Consider the following 23363-nt stretch of genomic DNA (forward strand, 5'->3'; position numbering starts at 1 on the left):
CCCCTCCCCTCCCCTCTTCTCTCTCTGCCCCCTCTACTGACATTCATTTGTCCCCCTTGTATTATTTTTCCCTTTCCCCTCACTTCCTCTTGTATGTACTTTTGTATAACCCTGAGGGTCTCCTTCCATTTCCATGCAATTTCCCTTCTCTCTCCCTTTCCCTCCCACCTCTCATCGCAAGTGAGAATTTTTGAAAACAAATATCCATCACTATGTGCTACACAGTTTCCCAACACTTGCAGACTTCCCTGATGAGATAGTTGGTGATATTAACTGCATGTGTGTGTGTGTGTGTGTGTGTTTTATCTTATAAACAAAATGTGTTGTAATTTGTAAGTTTTATATAAGTCAGTCTTAAAATACATTTTGGAGATAATAAAGAATAGCTTCATGCCATTAAGCCAAGAAAGAATTACTTTAAAAAACACTTCAGAAGCACACAATCACAAAGGAAAAGACTGAATTATGTACATTAACATGAAAACTTCTGTACAACAGACAGCATTTAAAAAGACAAACCATGGTCTAAAAAAAAAAAGACAATATATAACAAAGGATTAATATTCAGGATATGTAAAGAACTCCTACAAATCAGTAAGAAAATAAAAACAGGCTGGGGATTAGCTCCGTGGTAGAGTGCTTGCCAAGTATGCACTCTGGGCTCAATCCTCAAAATCACAGACACACACACACACACACACACACACACACACAATTACAAAATGATAAAAGATATGAAAAATTTACAGAAGAAATTAAAAGGGTTAATAAAAGTGCCTAACCTTACTAGTTTTCAGGGAAATTCATATCGAAACAATAAGATAGTATGTTCCATCGATAACAATGGCAAAAGTAAAATGTCTAATAATACAAACATTGCTGAGGACTTAGACCAACAAGAACTCTCCTGTTAGTGGGAATGTAATTAGAATCCAATTTGGAGAGCAGTCTGGCAAAGCCAGTGAAGTTGACCATATATACATCATATATCCTCATGATTCCACTCTTAGGCATCTATACTTAGAGAAAGTCTTTCAGATGTACACACAAGTTTTTCCAAGTATGCCCTGTAGTATTGTTTATAGTAATAAAAAGCTGAAAAAAAAATCTATATATCCTTGGCCAGGAAACTGGGTAAATAAATTGTGACAGAGCCCGACTAATGGAATACTATACAACAGTCAAAATAAACTAATCTCAGACATGTAACATTGAACAAAATAATTATGCATGCAAGAAGATATATAGCAGAATATCATTTACATAAAGTTTTAAAAAATGCAAAAGAAATCATATAAATTATGGCCATATCATATTAAATAACAATATAAACACATGTGGGAATGATAAATATCGAAATCAATAGAGTGGTTACCTCTGGGGAGGCAGAGAGTGAAATGGGATTAGAGTGAGCTAAACAAAAAGTTTCTATTATATTCGCAAAGTTTTATTTCTAAGAAACAAAACTACATGAAGCAAGTATGCTAAAAGGCTAGAATTTCAATCATCTTCACACTTTTCTGAATGGCTGAAATAGTTCTTAAAAGCTTACCCCAGAAGAAAAATCCTTTAACAAGAAACTCTCCTGAAACTCTTTTATCATTAAGGATAAAAGGAGCATTGCCATTATTTTGACCTCCACCTTCTAATCCCAATTTACCTTTGTACAAATCCTTTGCAAAATCAGGGAGCCCATGGGGAGCAGTATATGGATGGCCAAGCATGACGCACCATTTTACTTAAATCCCTATTAGAGAGTTCTAAGGGGGATTCAGGAAAGCTGAGGAACTGGCCCAGTGTATCACAACTGAGAACAGGTGACAGTGACATACTAGCTAAATGGGTCCAGTTCCAAAGTCTGTACTCTTTCCACCACGGATCTGATGGCAAGACAGGAACTCTTCTTGAAGGTATCATCAACATGAACCTGTTTCTGTGTGTGGGATGGACGCAATGTACACACTGCGCCTTGCTCATCAAGGCACACAGGGGTGCAGATCTGGGCAAGGAGGGGTACTGGTGGAGACTCTGGAGAGAAGGAAACGTGTTAAGAGTTTGCTTACATGATCATTTTCCTAACTTCCCCTTATTTATACCACAGGCTACCTGGATCCTTGCCTCCAGGAGGAACTGGGGAGGTAATGCCACCTTTACAAACAGACCCCCAAGCCTGTCCCTCCATGCTGCTGGTTGTTTGTCCCCTTTCTACCAGGAGCCGAACATACACCTGCTGATGGTTTTTATCAACTCAGGATTCAACAAACCTAACTATGTACTCAAATGCGCTTCCAAAACCACCAGGATAGACGGAAGACGACAGAGACCGTCCAGTTTGGGGCCTTGTTTCTACACCTCTAAAAAAAGGGACAAGGGGGTCGGGTGTGACTTTTGTTTGTATACAGCGAGCCAAGATGCCTGTAGTCAGTTCCTTTGGCCTTCGTTCAGAAACTGCTCTCCCTACAGTTCCCTTTTATTTATTTATTATTATTATTGATTTGAGTTTCCTGGGAAACAAAACACAACTAATCAGAGAACAAGGCCACATTCCAAAGCTGCAGATTCCATTTTCCTCCCTCGACTTTTCTGGGGACGGCTTTGGACCTTTTGTAACATGATGTCCAATGGCCTCAGCTGGCCCTTTTTCCTGGCCTCGGCAGGAAGCCAGGGCCTAAAGCTATGTCTTTTTCCACTTCCTACCTTCCATCTGCAGAGTGATTAGATTGCAGGGAGCGTGTGGATACCTGTGCCTCAGAGACATCTGGGGGACTCAGACTGGATCTGCACTGAGGCCAGTTCTGCCTGCGGGAAATAAAGACCCCTGACTCTGGCATTGAGATGGAAATCTCGGCCAGGCCTTCTCTGACTCTCCCCACTGTGTGTGTATACACATGTGTGTTTGCACTCGCACATGTGCATGCGTACACACACACACACACACACACACACACCTTTTAAAAGAGAGGGTCTGTAAAATTCTTCACATATGGCAAACATATTGTAGGGGAAGAACCATGACTACAGGCCAGTGGGAGAGAAAGAAAAAGAAAATAATGAGAAGAATCTTCAATAAGTCTAAATTGTTCCAGTCAGGCTGCTGAGAAAGAATGCAAAGGATTGGAGATGAAAATTATTGGTAAAATCAGCATTATAGCATAGCTGAATTCTTTCCCTATTTCACATCATTACTAGGACTCTTTCTGATGTACAACAATAGCACATGAGAAAACTGTTTTTATGCCTTAGTAGTAAATATTTGTAAAAATATATGTAAACGTAAAAATACAAAAATGTAATAAATGTAAAAATACACTGAACACAGTGGATACATTTGAGAAAAGCACATCACATAACATAGAAGAATATTTTTTTCTCTGATTCATAATTTCAAAAATTCTTAATTTTACTTACCAATAATTGTGCATGTGTAGGTGCAGGTGGAATTAATTGTAACTGGCATTGGCGCCCACTATTTTAAGTATAATTGCTTTCTAAATTCTTATCCTCTCTATCACATATTTAAGGATCAATGAAATGCTTAAATGTAGTAGAAAACTCTCAATATAAAGGAACTAACAAAAACCATTTTCTTTCTTTTTTTTTTTTTTAGTGCTGGGGATCAAACTCAGGGCCTTATGCTTGCAAGGCAAGCACTCTACCAACTGAGCTATATCTCCAGCCCCCCAAAACCATTTTATAAATGTAGACAAATTATCATTTAATTATCTGCTTATAAATTAAGAATTGATTGATCCAACAAACTTTCTCAAAATGAAAACAGAAAAAAGTTCTTCAACGTCTGCTTTAAAGAGATAACTTGTGAAAGTGAACTGAATCATCTGAACACAAAATATACTGACAATATAAAGTCCACATAGGGATTTGACAATATAAAGTCCACATAGGGCTGGGGTTGTGGCTCTGGGGTACAGCACTCGCCCAGCATGTGTGAGGCCCTGGGTTGGATTCTCAACAAACAAATAGGTAAATATAGTCCATTGACAACTAAGAAAATATCAAAAAAAAATAAAGTCTACGTAACTTGGTGGGTGTAGTGAAAGAAATGCTGGCCTGTTGTTCCCTGGGGCTCACTCACTGTAGAAGGCCTTTCTAACTAAATTGAGATTTTTTACTTAGGGCAGGAGAGAAGCAGATATATTTTTAGTAAAAATATGAACGTGGCTGCCACACGGAGAATGGACTGCCATTCTGTGAGAGCAGGGCAGGGGTGAAAGGGGAATTCAGTTGTCCAGGCAAGAGGTAAGGAGGGCCCCTTGAGTTCTGCTTCAGCTCCCCATTGTCCCTCAGCCAGCAGCCCCAGAGGCAAAGGCCAGGAACGGGGTGACCAGCAGGGGGCAGAATAAGATTCCTGCCCCAGGAGCACACCCTCTAAAAGCGGTCCCTTCGTGAGAAAACGGAGTCCTGGCTTTGCCATCTAAAGCTGTCAAGAAGTTACATACCTTAAACATTTACAAAATAGGAGATGTCTCTAAGATGGTTTTAAGTACATTTTAAAATTCATTTAATCTCCTTATACTCCAATTTAATCATCTGTAAAGGAAAGGTAACAGTAACTTTTGTGGATATTCTGATCATTAAGAGAAAAGTCATGCATATGAAAGGGCTGGGTAAACCTTACTCTTAAAAAGATTAGTTTTCTAATAAACATGACTTCCCTTTTTAATGAATCTTAAAATGCTGATTATTATTATTTTTTCTGTCCCCATCCACTGAAGACTTCATGGGTTGATTATCTCACACCTGCTTGAATGGTTACTAGTGAAAGGGAACTCTTCCATAATGTTAGTGGTAATGGAAATTAGAATAGCCATTATAGAAAGTGGTATAGAGGTTCCTCAATAACTTAAAAATAGAATTGCATATAAACCCCCTAGTGATATATATCCAAAGGATAGGAAATCAGTATGTGAAAGAGCTACCTGCACTCCCATGGTTAACATAGCATTATTTACAATACCCAAGATACGGAAATCAGCCTAAGTGTTCACCAACAGACGAAGGATAATGAAAATGTGGCATATACACACCATAAAACACTATTCAGAACTAAAAAAGAAGAAAAGAAAATCCTTTCATTTGTAACAACATGGATGTACCTGGAGGATATTATGTTCAATGAAATAAGCCAAGCACAGAAACAGAAATATCATAGAGACCACATGTAGAATCTAAAAGAGTTGAACTCATAGAAGCAGAGACTAGAATGGTGATTATCAGGGGAGAGTGAGGCAAAATGGGAATGTTCATTAAAGGACACAGGATATAAAACCACAGGAGGAATAAAGTTTAATAAAGACCTACTGTATAATATGGTGGCTATATAACAATGTAGTGTATGCTTGAATCTTGCAAAAATATTGCCTCACCACATGAAGGTAGGTGAGGCAATACATATGCTAATTGGCTTGATTTAGCCATTCTGCAACCTATACATATACCAAAACATCACACATTGTATACATAAATATATACAATCTTTGTCAATTAAAATAAATGGGAAAACAAAGACATAGTTAATTCTTGATTTTTGGATCACAACCATAAATCACAGCCTATGATGATTCTTTCACATGCTACAGCACTGCACATAGGGGGCCCTGTGTTTAGAAATAATTGTTCTGGAGACTAGCTTATTCAATTATACTTCTTCTAGAAATGGTTCTAAGAAGCAAAAGCTAACACACGCCTTCACAGTCTGAAGATAAAACATGAGGAGGATGTTTCCATCACTATGAACAACTGAAGCTTTATGGTCTTTTCTAAAGGAACCAATACAGAATACTTCTCTCGAGGAGCTCTGTGGGCACTAGGCAAGCACACATTCTATTTAAACTAATGAACAGAAGGACGAGCAACTCCATGGGACAGCAGTTTATAGTCACCAAACATCTAATTACACAGATTAGTGCAAAGGGACAGAAACACAACATTAAGGTTTATTTTTAAGTTTATAAGAATTAACTTTATAGCAAGTAAAAGAAAACTTGATCAATATATCAAAGGTATAAAAAAAGTAAAACCATAAAAATTGAAGTTTAAAATTTTTTAAGTGCAGAAGGATTTACTTTATAGGAAATAAAATAAAACTTGATCAACAAATCAAAGAGCACATATACACATAAAGATTTCACTCTATAATAAAATATGATGTGTGGATTTTGGTAGATCATCAATCAAAGAAGCTAACTCCAAAAACATTTTGGGGAGAATCAGAGTAATCTGGGTATTAGATAATAATATAGAATTAATAACTTTGCTAGGTGTGATGATAGCATTATGGTCATATACAAAAACTTACTTAACTTGCTGGTTGAGGTGGTGCACGCCTGTAATCCCAGCAGCCTGGGAGGCTGAGACAGGAGGATCACGAGTTCAAAGCCAGCCTCAGTAAAAAGTGAGGTGCTAAACAACTCAGTGAGACCTTGTCTCTAAATAAAATATAAAAAATAGAGCTGGGGATGTGGCTCAGTGGTCAAGTGCCCCTTAGTTCAGTCCCTGGTACCACCGCCCCCACAAAAAAATTAATTAACTTATAGAGAGGCATACTGAATTATTAAGGAAGAAAAATGCTATAATGTGTAGTATCTGCATTAAAATGCTTCAACAGCAACAAGAAAATAACTTGATGAGATAAGCCACATCATGTTAAGTGATGAGAGTTACAATACACTATTCTTATAAATATTAAAAAGTTTTCTTCACTTAATATTTAAAAAGAGGAATGCGAGTCTGATAAAATATCTGGTGTATCTACACAATAGGTTGGTTGCCTGATCCAAAAAAGAAGAGAACAGCTAAGTCCGCATGTTCTGTGGTCAGAAAGAGACCTGAGGAAATCTTTCACATCTGCTTTGATAGAAAAGTTGTGAAATGTAGGCAAAACAAATACTTCCTTTAAGTTTTACTGGCAAACTATCAAAATCCACCCCAACAGAGCTGAAGTCTGAGATGGCAGAGAGGGAACTGTGACGGCTCAGGGCTGCACTGAGGCTACAAGGAGGCAGGTACATGCCTGTCAACACTGGTCACCTCCACTATTTGACCTACACCCACAGCCTTCTTGGAACCAACGATCTCGTTGGTCACCTTTCAAGAGATGGAGAAATTTTTTATCCTTCATTTATGAGAGAGCCCTTACAAAGTCTCTCATATTGAGGTTTTACTCTATCATAATTGCTTTTTAAATGACAAAGTACCGTGGAATTATTGAAAATTTTAAGTGCTTATGAAGGTCACTGCCAAAAATCCTTTACAAAGGAGACAACATTTATAATATGTTAATAGGGAAATATTTCCATATGGTAATTATTCCTGGAGGAATAAGTTCAAAGTGCAGTCTTTGGATATGGCTATAAATAAGCCTTTAATTTTAAAGATTATTTACAAAAGCAATCTGGTAAGTGGTTATTTTGTGGAGAGTAGACATATTCACCTAAGAAATACAGGTGTAGGTACTTGTTGCTGGGACTAAAATTTTTAGAAATAACATCCAATAAGGATCAAAAGAGCGCTTATATCAAAAACAGCTTAGATGGAGTAAAGATGAATGTGCTTTGCAAAATGCATTAGGTGACTCAAGAAGTGGCTCTGATGATGACCAGCTTTCCAATGTCAGAAATAGATGCAAAGAGTTTGAAGAAACGTTATTTCATGAAATATGAGAGTTTCATATTTTCAGAGAGAAGGTGAGAGTGCTTCTGAGATACAAAGACCAAGAGTGAGAGAAGCGGGGACAACTGGTTGGAATAAGGTAACACCTGCAGACTAGGGATGGCACATAATCCAGGTTTCCAAGTATTTGAAGAACAGGTGTGTGAAGAGAGATTAATTTATTGTCTATACTTAGCAGAAATTAAATGAATGATGCAAATTATAGAGAGGCAGATGTTTGCTCAATGTGAGATAGAACCTTATAGCAATTAGAGCTGTCCAACACTGAATTTGAAAATCATGTGTAAGTAAAGGCTTAGTGATGAATTATAAGGAAGTTGGAGTAAAATGCCATTTAGCAATTCCATTCTATTATTTTATCAAATATCTACATGTTGGCAACAAGCTTAAGTTGATAAATTCATTTATTTTATTTTTTAAAATATTTTTTTAGTTGTAGATGAACACAATTCCTTTATTTATTTATCTTTTTAATGAGAGAGGCACTGGGTTTGATCCTTGTTTATTTTTTGAAGACACTTTTCAGGGTGTGTACGTGTGTGTGTGTGTGTGTTTTGAGGTGTTGAGGATTGCTAGGCAAGTGCTCTACCATTGAACTATACCCCCAGCCTTACTGCATATGTAATAGGTTGATCTATGTGAATCATTACTTTAAGTTCTGTGGACAATAAAACATATTAAAATAATGATAGAAGATTATGATCAAGGGAGGTCATTCCTTGGCTACGGTTTGGCTGCAGGTTAAAGCAGATATGTAATGAGGGCATGGATCAGTTAGAATTTTTATCTTCTTTGTTAAAGCATTTCATAATTGTCCTCTCTCTGGGCCAGGCTCTCTGCATGTCCAAGAATAAACTGATTCATCCATAGTAAAGATATGAGTCAAATATTTTGGCTTTGCTCTGAAGCATTTCTTGGCTTGGACACAAGACACTGGGACTTTGTCTTCCAATTTCCCAGCTTGTCCTATCAAATCTTCTCAAAAGCTATTAGACAAAGAATGAACAATGGGGATTATCCAATAGGCCTTCCAAATGCAATACCCAAGAAAGCAACATTGGAATTACATAAAACCACTGGTCACTAAATTCTGTCCTTGATCATAAAGAGATTAGTCAATAGCACAAAATCATTGGTTCAATGATTCTTGCAATAGAGCAAAGAAAAAAACATTCCAGGATTAAAAGTATTAGATACAACTTTTTTGATAGATGAAGAACTATAAATTTGCCAAGTCCAGTGGAAGATAAGTTGAAAAACACTATTGAAATTTAAGGATACTTGGGTAGGGATTTTGTCTCAGCAGTAGAGTGCTCGCCTAGCACATGCAAGGCCCTGAATTCAATCCTCAGCCCCACATAAACATAAATAAAATAAAGGTATTGTGTCCAATTACAACTAAAAATTAAATTAAAAAAAAAGAAATATATGGATACATAACGATAGGTATATAGACAAAACATTTAACGAAAACAATTGCATTTGATGAAGCTGCCCTTGAACAATTAAAAAAAAAAAATGAACAGGAGCTGCATGAATCATTCAAATTTTTCCTTAAATAATTGGAAAGTAAATATTGTTCTCGATTCTAATCCGTGATGCTGACCTGAGATTGTTGAAAAAGGATGCTTTTCTCTGGATTTATACCACAAGCAAGAAGAGCTGCAGTCATGTCCAGGATGCTCTGCCGAAGAATGGTGGGGTCTTGAGGGATGGTGATGGAGTGGAGGTCAACGATGCTGTATAGCACTGTGTCATATTCATCCTGTAACCTCACCCAGCTCTCAATGGCTCCTAGGTAATTTCCCAAGTGGAGGATTCCTGTAGGCTGAATACCAGAAAATATCCGCTCCATACTGTCTTTCTAAAACGAAGGAAAATAAACATATTTGCTTTTGAGGCAGGATCCCAAATCCTATGCTCATGTTACAATGACTATGATGGCTAGTCCTGTTTTTGCCAACTGTAATCTGACAGTCATTTGCATTAAGCATTTATTTTGTGCTTACGCTGTGCACACTAGGTGCTATTAAAGACCATGACGTTTAATTTTTTTTTACACTTAAAACCTTTTAAACATAATGATACATGAAAAGAGGTCTGCAACCCCAAGAGAATATGATCTAACTGGAGATACAGGATGTTTATGAAAAGATAAGTAAAGGTACAATGGGGTATCATAATCATGACTAGGTAGGAAAGTAGAAGAGTGCGGTACAGGCAGCAGCTCCCAAGAAGAAAAGACGACTGTGGTTCTGGTGGTCAGTGAGAAAGTCCTCAGTCATAGAATCATATTTCATTAGAGAGTAAGAAGCTCAAAGGTTTTTCATGTGATTTCACTTATTTTGTAGTTAAGGAAATGAAGGCCATAGCTTTAGTGCTAAAGGCTACTGCTATTTATTAAAGTGTGTTTTTTTTAAATAATTGCTGATAGTAAATTTACTGTGTAGATTCTTGGATTAGAAATTAGGAAACACTTTTTATTTCTAATATTATTTTTTAAAGAACTTTTTAAAAACTTTTTTGTGCTTCAGTTTCTTTCTTTAAATTTTTTTTTAGTTATACATGGACACAATATCTTTATTTTGTTTGTTTATTTTAATGTGGTGCTGAGGATTGAACCCAATGCCTCACATGTGCGAGGCAAGCAAGCTCTGCCACTGAGCCACAACCCCAGCCCTCAGTTTCTTTTAATTTTGATAAAATTACATTTTTATTTCTTCAAAAGAAGTTTTTAATTCTGCATAATTTCCTAAATTATAAAAACATTTTTTTGGTCATGATCATATTTTCTCTTTGGATTGTACTTTCTAGTAACGAAATTTTAATAGGAAAATGAAAAAATGCAATACAGGGTTAAATAAAAACAGCATTTTTGCTGTTTCCCCCCAGAATTACTTAATATTCTATGGTGAAAAAATTCACAATGAGTATGTATCAATAAATGTGCTGTAATTAAAAGGCTCTGGAAATATAAAATACATCATTATCATTTTAACCACCATTACAACAAAAAATTAATAATAGTGACCATAACTTACAGGGCAACTACTATGTTGCTGACACTTTATCTCAATGCCTTATAAACATTAATATAGTTAATCCTTATGTTATTGATATGGTAGGCATATTATTGTATCCAGGGCAGATGAGAAAACCGAGGCTTACAGATTTTAATAGATCTCCCTTGATGACAGAGCTATAAGTGGTGGAATTGGGATTTCAGTGCAAGTATCACTCACTGACTTCAAAGCCCAGGCATGCTCTCTCCACTAACTACCATATTTTGCTTAGCCAGCATCTGTGAAGGCTTTATCATATATGGTATGCTTATTTGCCACTTTTCCATAGGCTTGACATTTTGCAAAATAAAGTTATAGGAACAAAAAAGTCCATTTCTCTTTGTGTACAGTGCAAGTTTCTCTAGTGTGCATGTGTAGAGACCCAGCTGCTGAATCAAAAGGTGTATACTCACACCTGCAACTACCTACCATGTGGTGAACTACTCCTTTACATTTCTACCACCAGCTCTTGTTGTTCCACCTCCCTTCAAAACCTGGTGTTGCCAGCCTTTTGTGTTTTACTAACATGTAGATTCTACTCCACGAAGTAGAATCTAATTATGATTTAATTTCACCTCTTTGTTAAAGAAGTTGAGACTTTTATGATTATTGGCTATTTTTTACTTCTTTAGTCAAGAGTCTATTTAAATTGTTTTGTCTATTTTTCTCAGAATGGATTATCTTTTATTTATTTAAATATTGGAATATAGGGGCCGGGGATATAGCTCAATTGGTAGAATGCTTACCTTGCATGCACAAGGCCCTGGGTTCAATCCCTAGCACAAAAAAAAAAAAAAAAAAAAATGGTACATATTCTATATAACTAATACTTTCTCAATTATACATAAAAATATATTCTTTTACTGTGTGCCTATTTGTCTTTTTACATATCTTTTGACTATGAGAGGTTTCTAACTTTACCAGCCAAATTCATAAATTTTGACTACAGATTTTTTTTTTATCATAGAAGAAAACATTCAATACCCTAAAGTCATGGAGATGTGTGCATGTATACATACTAAAGCATGTGTGTTTGTGTGTGTGTGTGTGTGTGTGTGTGTACTTTAAAGTTTTATCTTTCACAATTATGCTGGTATCCATCTGGAGTTTTTGCATATAGCCTGTGATAGGCATCCGATTTCTTTCTTTCTTATTTTTTTAACCTTTATTTTATTTGTTTATTTATTTATTTTTTATGTGATGCCCGGGAATGGAACCCAGTGCCTTGCGCATGCTAGGCAAGCGCTCTACCACTAAGCCACAACCCGCCCCTGTCATTTCTACTTTCTTTCTTTTACTGTGTGTGTGTGTGGGGGGGTGTGGGGTGTAGGGGGGTGGGTGGGTGGGTGGGATGGTCCCTGTACATGGATATCTGATGGTTCTAGCACCTTGAATTGAAAAGACTGCTTCTTCATATTACTCTGGAATACCACAGCTGTCATAAAGGATTCACAACATGGAGAATCTGTTAACTATCCGGTCTTTCATTTCTGTCCCATTCGTCTATTTGTATGTGTGCCAGTATGACACTGCTTTTTAAATAAGTCTTGGGATCTGGTAGTCAAGTCTTTCTATTTTTCGAGAATATTTCACTTGATTTTGCTCCTTTATACTTAATACATTTTAGAATCAACTTGCCAAGTCCTGAGAGAGAAAAAAACAATCTGTTGAAATTTTTGACTGGGATTACATTGAGTCTTATAACATGGCTTTGGGTAGAACCACCTCCCTAACCCAATCCAGGAAACTGTATAGCAGATGAAGATTTATCTTTATACCCAACACTGAAAGCTAATCTGCTTTAAATATGTGAATGTTAAAAGACTACTTAAAATCTCCCCATCCTTTTCCCCCAGAATTTCAAATCCTACAAATATCAGTTTATTTCCCTTTCTACTCCTAGGAGGGCAGCTCTAAAATAGAATGCCACATTACAGTTACATTAGGTCCAGAATTGTACTTGATCCAAGCCCTCAGGAGGAGATCAAAAGATTTGCAGCTCTGAGGATATGAAAAATATCATTGACATAACTGAGAACAAATATCATCTAACCACTCAAAATCACAAACAAACACACTCACACTAGGCCTTCAAATAACTAACTCTTTAAATCACAATTTACAAACAGTTTCTAGTTGAGAATTGAGGGAGGGAGGGAGGGAAGGAGAGAGAAACACATGTACTCATAGTACATCTTAGGGAAGCTTCCTCCAGTACCTAGGGACCTTAACCAGCTCTGGGTTCCCGATATGGGAATAAGCAAAAGAGTTTTCAGTGCAGTAAAAAATGATTAATGAGCTTTAAGGTTGATTGATGAAGAGAGAAAGCAAAGCAGAAAAACAAACTCTGAACTTAATAAATGGAAGGGAAAAAAAATACCATCCAGAAATGCTTGACCTAGGAAAAAGAGGAACTGTTTATGGTAATGTAAAGGGTTATGAAGACCAGGAATATTAAGCTGAAAAAAAAAAGAATCTGAATATTTCCCCATAAATTCCTCCATGGTCAAACTAAGAAATTATTCCCCAGGAGAAATGGAGAAAACAAATTCTTGAGAAAACTAGAAAAGAAAAGCACTAGAGGACAGACTGTGGGAAAAAAAGAATTTTGACCAGTGGGAATGGGCTAGACATGATCTAATACATCTTTTCCATTCTCTAGTTTCTGAGATTCTATACATCGGGGCAGAGGGAATGATATTATCAAGAAATAAGAACAACAAGAAATGTTTTGTTCAATTTTCAAGGAGCTATTAAAAAAATACAGCCTCTAAATGGGAACTGGATTCCTGGTCTTAAAAATATACAGAGAGCATCCTGCTCTTCCACCGTGAGTTTATGTTCCCGTCTGTTCCCCTGCAAGAGTCAGCGGGCAGCCTGCCGGCATGGCAGGGGAGATACGCCTGGTACCATGAGATCACGGCGTTGGAATGTAGAGTTTGGGAGGTGGGAGGATGGGGGTTCTGTATTCAAAAGCACTGGAGCTGGAGAAGAATGAAAATGAATGCACAGCTTCCCCGTGGACCAGGGCAAACCGCAAAGAAAACAGCTTCAAGACGAGCCCACAGGAGCTCATTCACCCATGGGGCAGGCAGGAGCACCAGCCTACAATTCCACGAGGCTGGACAGAGGAGCAAAAGTGAGCTTTTTTACAAATCAGGTCTTCAGTTTTACTCAAGGCACAGTTCCTTAACAAATGCCATTTGCAACCAATGCATCCATTGGCTTGTTTTAGAATCAGCACTACCATTGGCACTTGATGTATTCCAGAACAGAGAATGGATTTTCAAATCAGAGGTAGAACAGATTTACCAATTTCACAAACACAAAAAAATTTATAATTTTCTTTTCATTTTTAAAGAGAGAGAGAGAGAGAGAGAGAGAGAGAATTTTTAATATTTATTTTTTAGTTTTTGGTGGAAACATCTTTATTTTATTTTTATGTGGTGCTGAGGATCGAACCCAGCACCCCAAGCATGCCAGGCAAGCGCGCTACGGCTTGAGCCACATCCCCAGCCCTATAATTTTCTTAATTTCAGTGACTACTCAAAATTAATTGAAAAGTCCTAAGCTATTAAGTATGGCAAAGAACAATGCTTGTGATTCACTTGAGAGTTTCTGCCTTTAATCCCAAATAGAAAACATTAAAAGTAAGCTGTAAAACACTCAACTTCAGTATGGTTGTGGAAAACAAAAATTTCAACCAAAGGTTTCAAGAGTCCTTAAAAAGCCCTGCTATGCCAGGCAAGGTGGCCCATGCCTGTAATCCCAGCAGCTTGGGAGGCTGAGAGAGAAGGATCGGGAGTTCAAAGCCAGCCTCAGCAAAAGTGAGGTGCTACACAGCTCAGTGAGATCCTGTCTCTAAATAAAATACAAAATAGGGCTGGGGATGAGGTTCAGTGGGCAGGTACCCATGAATTCAATTCCTGGTAAACCCCCCCCCCCCAAAAAAAAAAATCCTCCTATACACAGCTATAACATCAATTGTTCAGTCATTCTATTTATTCTTTTAATTGTTGCATTATTATTACACATAGTAGTGGGACTCGTTGTGACATATTCATATATGCACATAACATAGTTTGCTAAATTTCGTTCCCCAGTACCTTTTCTTTACTCTTCCTCCTTCCAGATTTCCTTTCTTTACTTTTATTAGTGTTGCTTCTATTTTTCATGAGGTCTCTTTCTTTCTTTCTTTTTTTTTTTTTTTTTTACTTTCAATCCTCTAGTATCCAAAAACAAAACAAAGGAACAACTAACTTATTAACTGAGTTTATTAAGGACATCTATGATAAGCACTTAATATATATTGTTAGTCTAGTAAATGAATTTAAAAGCAAAAACCTTCACATTTTTTAAAGTTTTCTACAGGCTTCAGTCACTTCCAAATTTTGAGAGTTTTCCCAATATGTACTGGGCTATCCTTTGATCAGCTGATAAAATACTTTTACAGATGTGTTTTTCTTCTTGTGATGAATTTAGCTATCAGAAGTAGTCCCTGGCCCTTTCATAGACCTTATATTGTTTAAGGAAGGTAGGAATCATTGGCATCACTGTCCGTGGAAGGACACTACAAGGCTAACTAACTTAACTACCTAGGGTCACAGGTAGGTGAGTCAGATCTGGATTGAAACCTTCGCCATTGGGTTCTGTGCTGCTTCTGACACACTGGGTTGCATCCATTTTAAAACTTCTTGACTTTAAGATTGGCCTGACTTAAAAACAGCCATTGGAGAAATGACATTTTTAACAAATATTCCCAAGAAAACTGGATAGCTACACTTAGAAGAATAAAATTAGATCTTTCATCTCTTGCCCTACACAAAAATCAACTTGAAATGGATCAAAGACCTAGAAAGTAGATGAGAAACACTGCAACTGCTAGAAGAAAACAGAGTTAATGCCCCAGCATAACAGCACAGGCACTGACTCTCTTAATAACTTCTAAAGCTCAAGAAATAAAACCAAGAATCAACAAATGGGATGCCCTCAAATTAAAAAGCTTCTGTACAGCAAAGGAAACAAGACTGTGAAGAGAGATCCTACTGAATGGGAGAAAATCTTTGCCACCTGCTCTTCATACGGGGATTAATATTCAGAATATATTAAAAAATTTGAACAATTTAATAAAACAGACAACACAATTATGGGCAGATGAACTAAATAGACACTTCTCAAAAAGAGAAATACAATGGCCAACAAATATATAAAAAAAAATGTTCAACATCCTTAGCAATCAGGGAAATGCAAATCAGAACTACACTGATATCCACCTCACACCAGTTAGGATTGCAGCTATCGAGAATACAATAAGAGCTGGCAAAGATGCAATGAAAAGGTACATTGACACCTTATTGGCAGGACTGCAAATTAGAAAAGGACTTTGGAAAGCAGTATGGAGAGTCCTCGAAAGACTCCATATGACCACACGACCCAGCTATCCCACTCCTCAAAGAACTAGAATCAGCTTACAATAGTGATAATAGGCATACAGATGTTTATAGCAGTGCAATTCACAAAAGCCACATTTGTGGAATTGGCTTCTGCCCATCAACAGACAATGGGTAAAGAAAATGTGGCATACATACATGATAGAGTTCTACTCAGTCATAAAGAAGGGTGAAATTATGTCATTTACTGGTAAAAGGATGAAACTAAAGAACATCATACTAAGTGAAATAAGTCAGAAAGTCAAGGGTCGCATGTCTTCTCTCATATGTAGAAGCTAGAGAGAAATAAGGAATAAAAATGAGGATGTCATGAAAATAGAAGAGCAGTACTGGAAGGAGATCTAGGTGGAAGGAGGAGAAATGAGAAGGGGAAATTGAAGAATGAAGATTGATCAGATTATGTCATGTGCATGTATGAATATAGCACAAAGTGTTCCACTTTTATGTATAATTATAATGAACCAATAAAAAAATAAACTTAAGACCAACAGAGTAGGGGAAGAAGATCAGAGGGAGGGCGGAAAGGGGATAAAGGGGAAGCACTGGGGATTAAAATTATATGCATCTTGGGGCTGGGGATGTGGCTCAAGCGGTAGCGCGCTCGCCTGGCATGCGTGTGGCCCGGGTTCGATCCTCAGCACCACATACAAACAAAGATGTTGTGTCCGCCAAAAACTAAAAAATAAATATTAAAATTCTCTCTCTCTCTTTAAAAAATATATGCATTTGCAATATGTCAAAATGAACACCACTATTATATATAACTATAATGCACTAATAAAAGCATCAAGAAATGACTGGCCTGGTTTTTAGACACCCCCACTCTCACCAGTCCCTGACCCCAACACACTTCTCAGAAGAAGTTGCTCTGCAGAAGTATTAATCACAAGGCCAAGGGCACACCACTGGTGACACAGCAGGGGCACCAGAATCCACAACTCAGCACTGCCAACCTGCAGACAATGTTCTTCCCAGGCTCAATCCTTTGAATATGCAAGCCCTCCAAATTTCAAGTTGCAAATGGATCCCTGTTGTAGTAGTAAGAAGAGGTGGGCCTTTGTTGAAGTGATTAGGAGTAATGCCCTTACAAAAGAGGCTTCTGAGAAAGTTCACTCTCTTGCCCTTCCATCCCTTCTGCCATGTGATAATAGTGTTCCTCCCCTCTAGAGGATGCGGCAATAAAAGAACATGTTGGAAACAGAGCAGCTCTCACTAGACACCAGGGCTGGTGCCTTGACCTGGGACTTCCAGCCTCCATAACTGTAAGAAATAAATTTCTGGCCTTTATAAGCCATCCAGGGCTGGGGACCTGGCTCAGTGGTAGAGCACTTGCCCAGCACGCACAAGGCCCCAGGTTTGACCCCAACACCACAAAAACAAACAAACAAACAAAAAACCTTATAAACTACCTTTATAAATGGTCTGTGGTTTGTTACAGTAGCACACATGGACTAAGACAGCAGGCTTGTACATTTACAATGTTCTTTTCTTCTGTAGCTATTTCTTTTGGGCTTAAACATTTCTTTGGGTTATTTTCTTCAGATCTCTCGCTCTCTTCCCCCCACCCCCTTGGGCAAACAGCCTCTTAGTGAGTATCTCCTTATCTGACAGAAATGATAAAATTCAAACTCCTGATAGTTTGACTCCCATCATCATCTCAGGGCAGCTAAGCCACATTTAAATGTTAAGGTTATATGTAAGAAGAGAATAAACTATAAGTCCCTTTAGTTTTCATTAGAAAGGTGAGTAAAAACTAAGTTAACATATATCATCTAAACAAGGCATTAACACTACATGACATATAATGTGAAATATTTTTAATTCCTAATAATACTGCTTGCTAAATCAAAGCAGCAAGGATCATGTTCTTGCTGGGTACATTCTAATTATCATGGCATGCTTTATTTTTCTATTAAATGCACAGTAAATACGGGCAAGACATCAAGAAATACTAAAACTTAAGTATAAAAAAAATGTGCTGAAATGCTTAAGATTAGTTTTTTCTCATAAGAAAATCCTAACATAGGTCTTAAAGTGTTCATACTGGGATGCAATTTTATCATTACCTATTTTGTGGCCATCTGAAGACATATCCTGCCAATCATAACCGCATTCACATATCCACATCAATATCTGCCCAAAGTCCCTCTTCAGCTCATTATGTGAGAATACTTACCAACTTGCCAGGAGCTGAGAGATCTGGACACCCACACCAAAGTCCTCAGACTATTACTGAAATGTGTGAGAATTAGAATATTATTTTTAAAATTTTTAAAAAGTTGAATTTTTTTGAATTTAATATTTTTAACAGATGTTCCCAAAGAAGAGCTTGGTAGGTGATTAGATAATGGTCGACCCAGTGAGGGGGGCCCAGGAGGCCTTCCCTGCTCTGTGTTCATCCCAGCCAATCCGAGAGTGGTCTTGTCAGAGCATAGTCTGAAACTACTTGATTCAAGATGTCTCAGAAGCTTTAATATTCTGTTGAAAATTAAAGTTGTCTTCCACAGGGTGGTGAGAAATAGACAGGAAAAGAAAGTTCTTTATTACAATGAATCCCACTTCTATGTATATTTATAGTATCCCAATGAAAAACATGTAAATAGGAAGAAGGGAGGGTCAGAAGAGAAGAAGTGGGTTAAGGGGGTTGGGGGGAGGAGAAGGAAGGGCAAATTATGTAATGTGCACATATGAATATGTCACAATGTACTCCATTATATAAATACAACACACTAATAAAAACATAAAAAAGAGAGTCTGGGATAAAAGTGTAAACACCACATATACCGACTTAGAGTGACTTTTTCTTTTATTTCTACCCCTAGGAGAGGCTTAAATGTGAGGGGGTAGTTGATGTCCTTCAATCTCACTAAATGGGGAGCTCACCTGATTCCTTGACTTTCTTGTGCAGCTCATTCCTCTCTGCAGTCACACTGTCCCATCACCCTAGAATGTCCACCCGCTTTTCTGCTTGAAGAACTCTCCTTGGTCTTCAAACCCCCAACAATCTAAATAATTGTAATCCTCTTAAACGCTCGGCTTTCCCCATCAGTCTCTCCTACCCGGACCCACTCCTTTTCCTCCTCTTCCTCTCCTCCCTCCCCCTCCCTCCAGGCAGAACAGATTCCTCCTTCATCTGTTTTTCATTATTGCACATATCACATTGGTAACCTGGTAAATATTTTCTTATTTGCTTAGTAAATATTTTCCCACCTAGAATATGAGCTCCTCTAGGGCAGGGGCTGTCTTTTTCATCTTTATATCTCCAGTAAATAGCACAGTGCCAGGTATATGGTAGGCACCTAATAAATGTTAACTGAATGCCTGACAAACCTTTTGCTCCAGCTTTGGCTCCCAACGTAAAGAGAAAAATGAACTGCAAACAAAATGAACCGAATGTTCCCATTACAGGCAGTTGCTAAACAAGTTTTGTTCTAAGAGTCTGTTTTAAAATTGGTTTTATGCAACTCAGAAACTCAGTTCTTTAGATGGAGGTTAAGCTCCCGGGAGGCAGCCCATCAAAGCCTCTTTGAGCTACAGTATTCCTGAAGAATGGTTATAACAGCATGATTTTGGCTGTACCTAAACATTCATAAAATTGTTTCTGTGGGAAAATGAAATCCAAGTGCCACATTGGGACACTAGACACTTATCCAGGGTTGGCTCCAATTCTGACTGACGTTCAAGGGACTTAGTGGGAGCGGTTTTGCATGAAGAGGAGGTTGCTTTTGCATATATATTGCTTTTAATTAGGTTGGATGAATACTTGAAGGTGGGGCAATATGAGGCCTCCACCAGCATTCACAGTATTTTCCAACACTGTTATTTTGAGTTTGAACTATCTGAGGTGGCTGCTCTGGCCACCATTGGTGGCAAAGAGCAGAAGGAAGGTGGCCCAGGGAACACATTTTGAGAATCTGTGCTCAATCCTTTCATCTTCCATCTGTTCACAAACTTGGGAGCTGGTTAGAAATGCAAATTCTTGGATCTCCTCCTTGACCTACAAAATCAGGAATTCTAACAGTGGGCTTAACCCCGAAGAAGAAATGGGAGAAGTTATGCAATCTGTGCTTTAACAACTCTTCTAGGTGATTCTGATGCACGCTAAATTTGAGAGAGGCTTTTGGGCTTCAATAATCTATTCTTAAAATTAACTTCAGCAGCATAACATGAGGTACCGATGAAAACACTATGAATGAAAAGGAGAAGATATCTTCTAACCTCATAGCTCTCAATCTTGGCTGCAGACTAATCAACTGGGAGCTTTCTAAAATAATCAATGCCTAAGTCCCCCTGCTATCACCACCACCCCCTGCAAGAGATGCCGATTTAATCAGTCTGGGATTTGGCATGAACATCAGGAGTTTTAAGAGCTCCCCAGGTGATTCTAATGTGAGGTCAAGATTGGGAATCCAGAGTTCTAAGCCAATTACTACATAATTATTCTCAAAAGCTGCCAACCTGCTAGGAAATAAATGCCAACAAATGAAAAGACTGTAAAAAAATCCAAAGAGTATGTTCACTTGTTTATAAGCTACATTTCAAGGCAATAAAATCTCTGAGATGATCATCTATTAATGTATGGTCAGAGGTCCCTTGGGTTTCAGGCAGTTCAACTATCACATGTGGCAGCCACGGAGGTCAGCAGAGTATGAAGGTGTGGTTCCAGCCTTACCATGGTGAAAGAAGACACCTGACAGGCAGTAAGCACACCCTCTCAGATGGTCAGGTAGAGTTACTTGGCAATGTCCAGTTCCATAAAGCCTTATGGCTCAGGGATTCAGAAAGCATATACAGCTTGGACTTCACCAAAAAAAATGATCTCACTAGGATATTTTAACAACACAATTGCAACAGAAGACAAAATTATCTCTGCCTGGAGCTCTTCTCTGCCCATTACCCTTTCTGACAAACACTCCTTCTGATAACCTGTCTTACCTGAGTCTGGATTCAACGCTCAAGCACACTGTAGGGGGTCTCATGGTTAGCTCAGTTGGTTGACCAAAACCTGGTCTAAGAACAGGTAGGCTTATTGCAAATTGGTGCAGCCAATATGGAAAGCAGTATGGAGATTTCTTGGAAAATTGGGGATGGAACCACCATTTGACCTAGCTGTCCCTATCTTCAGTCTATACCCAAAGGACTTAAAAACAGCATACTACAGGGACATAGCCACATCAATGTTTATAGCAGCACAATTCACAATAGCTAAACTGTGAAGCCAACATAGATGCCCTTCAATAGGTGAATGGATAAAAAAAAATGTGGCATATATACACAATGGGATATTACTCAGCAATAAAAGAGAATAAAATCATGGCATTTGCAGGTAAATGGATGGAGATAGAGAAGAGAATGCTAAGTGAAGTTAGCCAATCCCAAAAACCCAAATGCCAAATGTTTTCTTTGATATAAGGAGGCTGATTCATAGTGGGATAGGGAGTGGGACCATGGGAGGAATAGATAACTCTAGATGGGGAAGAGGGGTGGGAGGGGAAGGGAGGGGGCATGGGGTAATTAATGATGGTGGAATGTGATGATCATTACTATCCAAAGTACATGTATGAAGACACGAAATGGTGTAAATATACTATGAATACAACCAGAGATATAAAAAAGTGTGCTCTATATATGTAATAAGAATTGTAATGCATTCTGTTGTCATATATAAATTTTAAAAATTACATAAAAAAGAATAGGTAGGCTTAGCAGGTGAAGCTGAGGTGCCAAAATTCTTCCACACAACATATGAAATAATAATTCCATGTTCTTTCAAGTGTTCTGAATCTGTGGGAGAGAGGCAAAGGAACCCATAGTACAGAGCAAACAGTTCTAAAATTATTTTCATGGCATAAAGATAATTCACAAAAAAATGGTATCTCTTTGGCCATCCCAACTTCTACCAGGTGAAACAAGTCTCACTTCCCAGGGAGTCACGGCTCCCTCCCTTATCACCCAACATGGAGGCTAATAGAATCCTGTAGGATTGTTCCAACCACATTCAGTCCAGACCCTAGTGTCAGCTGAGATTGTTAATCCAACTTTGGAGTAAGTTAGAAGAATGATAAAGAGTAAAATATGATAATAACTAGTCTGGTTATGGTTAGAAAGCAGAATCTAGTGCCAGATTGCCTGAATTCAAGACCTTGCTCCATTACTTATGTAGTCTTGAGCATCTAAAAGATGGGGTAATAATAGTAGCTACCTCATAGTGGGGGTAAGAGGACTGTAAGTATAACATGCTCAATGCCTGGCAGGTACTTCATAAGTTATCTAACCATTTATTGAGGTCAAATGTTAAGTGTTTTATTTTGATTGAACCATTCAGCATACGGAAATCTGTCCTACAGAAATACACAAGAATGCAAGGACACCTGATATTTCACATGTGATTGTTTAATAATAAAAGAACTACAATGAATATCCATCAATAGGGTAGTAAATAAGTTAGTTTTCTTTTTCAACAATGGAATATTATGAAACAGGTAAGAATGATGTAGGCCCTCCAAAAATTGATGGAGGGGAGAAGCCTGATTCTGGAGCCAGAACTTTGACATCCAATACTATCTTAGTTGTTTCCTTGTGCAAATCACAGAACCTCCTCATCTGTAAAATGGGAAGAAGAACAGTAACAGGACCAAGGACATCACTCAGCCCAAAGCTGTTCTACATAAAACATTTGTTAAATAGATAAATACTGAAAAGGAAGGAAGGATACACACCTAGCTTATTTGTGGTTACCCAGGGGGCAAGGGAATAATGATGTCCTTTTTGACACTTTTTTTATTGTTTAATTGCTTTTAAAGAATGTGAACATTTTCTGTTACCAAGTTTTTCTGCATAGAGCTTGATTAAGCTAATTGGCATATAACTTTTAGAGTCTTGTATTAGCTGGGTGCAGTGGTATATGCCTGTAATCCTAGCAGCTAGGAAGGCTGAGACAGGAGGATTGCAAGTTCAAGGCCAGGCTTAGAAAATTAGTGAGGACCTAAGCAATTTAGTAAGACCCTGTCTCAAAAACAAAAATAAAAAAAAGAGCTGGAGACGTAGCCCAGTGGTAAATTGCCCCTGGCTTAAAGCCCCACTACTACTCCCCCTCCCACCAAAAAGAGTCTTATACTAACAAGCATATCAGTAATTACAATTTCCATTTTACATAATGGGA

General features: G+C 37.9%; 1 protein-coding gene across 5 annotated transcripts in view; it reads right to left on the reverse strand.

Moving 5' to 3' along the window:
• Wars2 (tryptophanyl tRNA synthetase 2, mitochondrial) overlaps positions 1-23363 on the reverse strand; it is a 78984-nt gene that overhangs the window by 29698 nt on the left and 25923 nt on the right. For 3 of the 5 annotated variants that reach the window (XM_015502239.2, XM_048814586.1, XM_048814587.1), the window contains exon 2: positions 9296-9553. The exons of 1 other annotated variant lie outside the window; for it this stretch is intronic. In XM_015502239.2, coding sequence (XP_015357725.1) covers positions 9296-9553 — 258 coding nt within the window. Of the gene's footprint in view, positions 1-9295; positions 9554-18377; positions 18434-23363 lie in introns of those variants that run through there. One more of the 5 variants, XM_048814588.1, reaches the window with a different exon arrangement.

Source organism: Marmota marmota, unplaced genomic scaffold (assembly GCF_001458135.2).
Source record: "Marmota marmota marmota unplaced genomic scaffold, marMar, whole genome shotgun sequence".
NCBI lineage: Eukaryota > Metazoa > Chordata > Mammalia > Rodentia > Sciuridae > Marmota > Marmota marmota.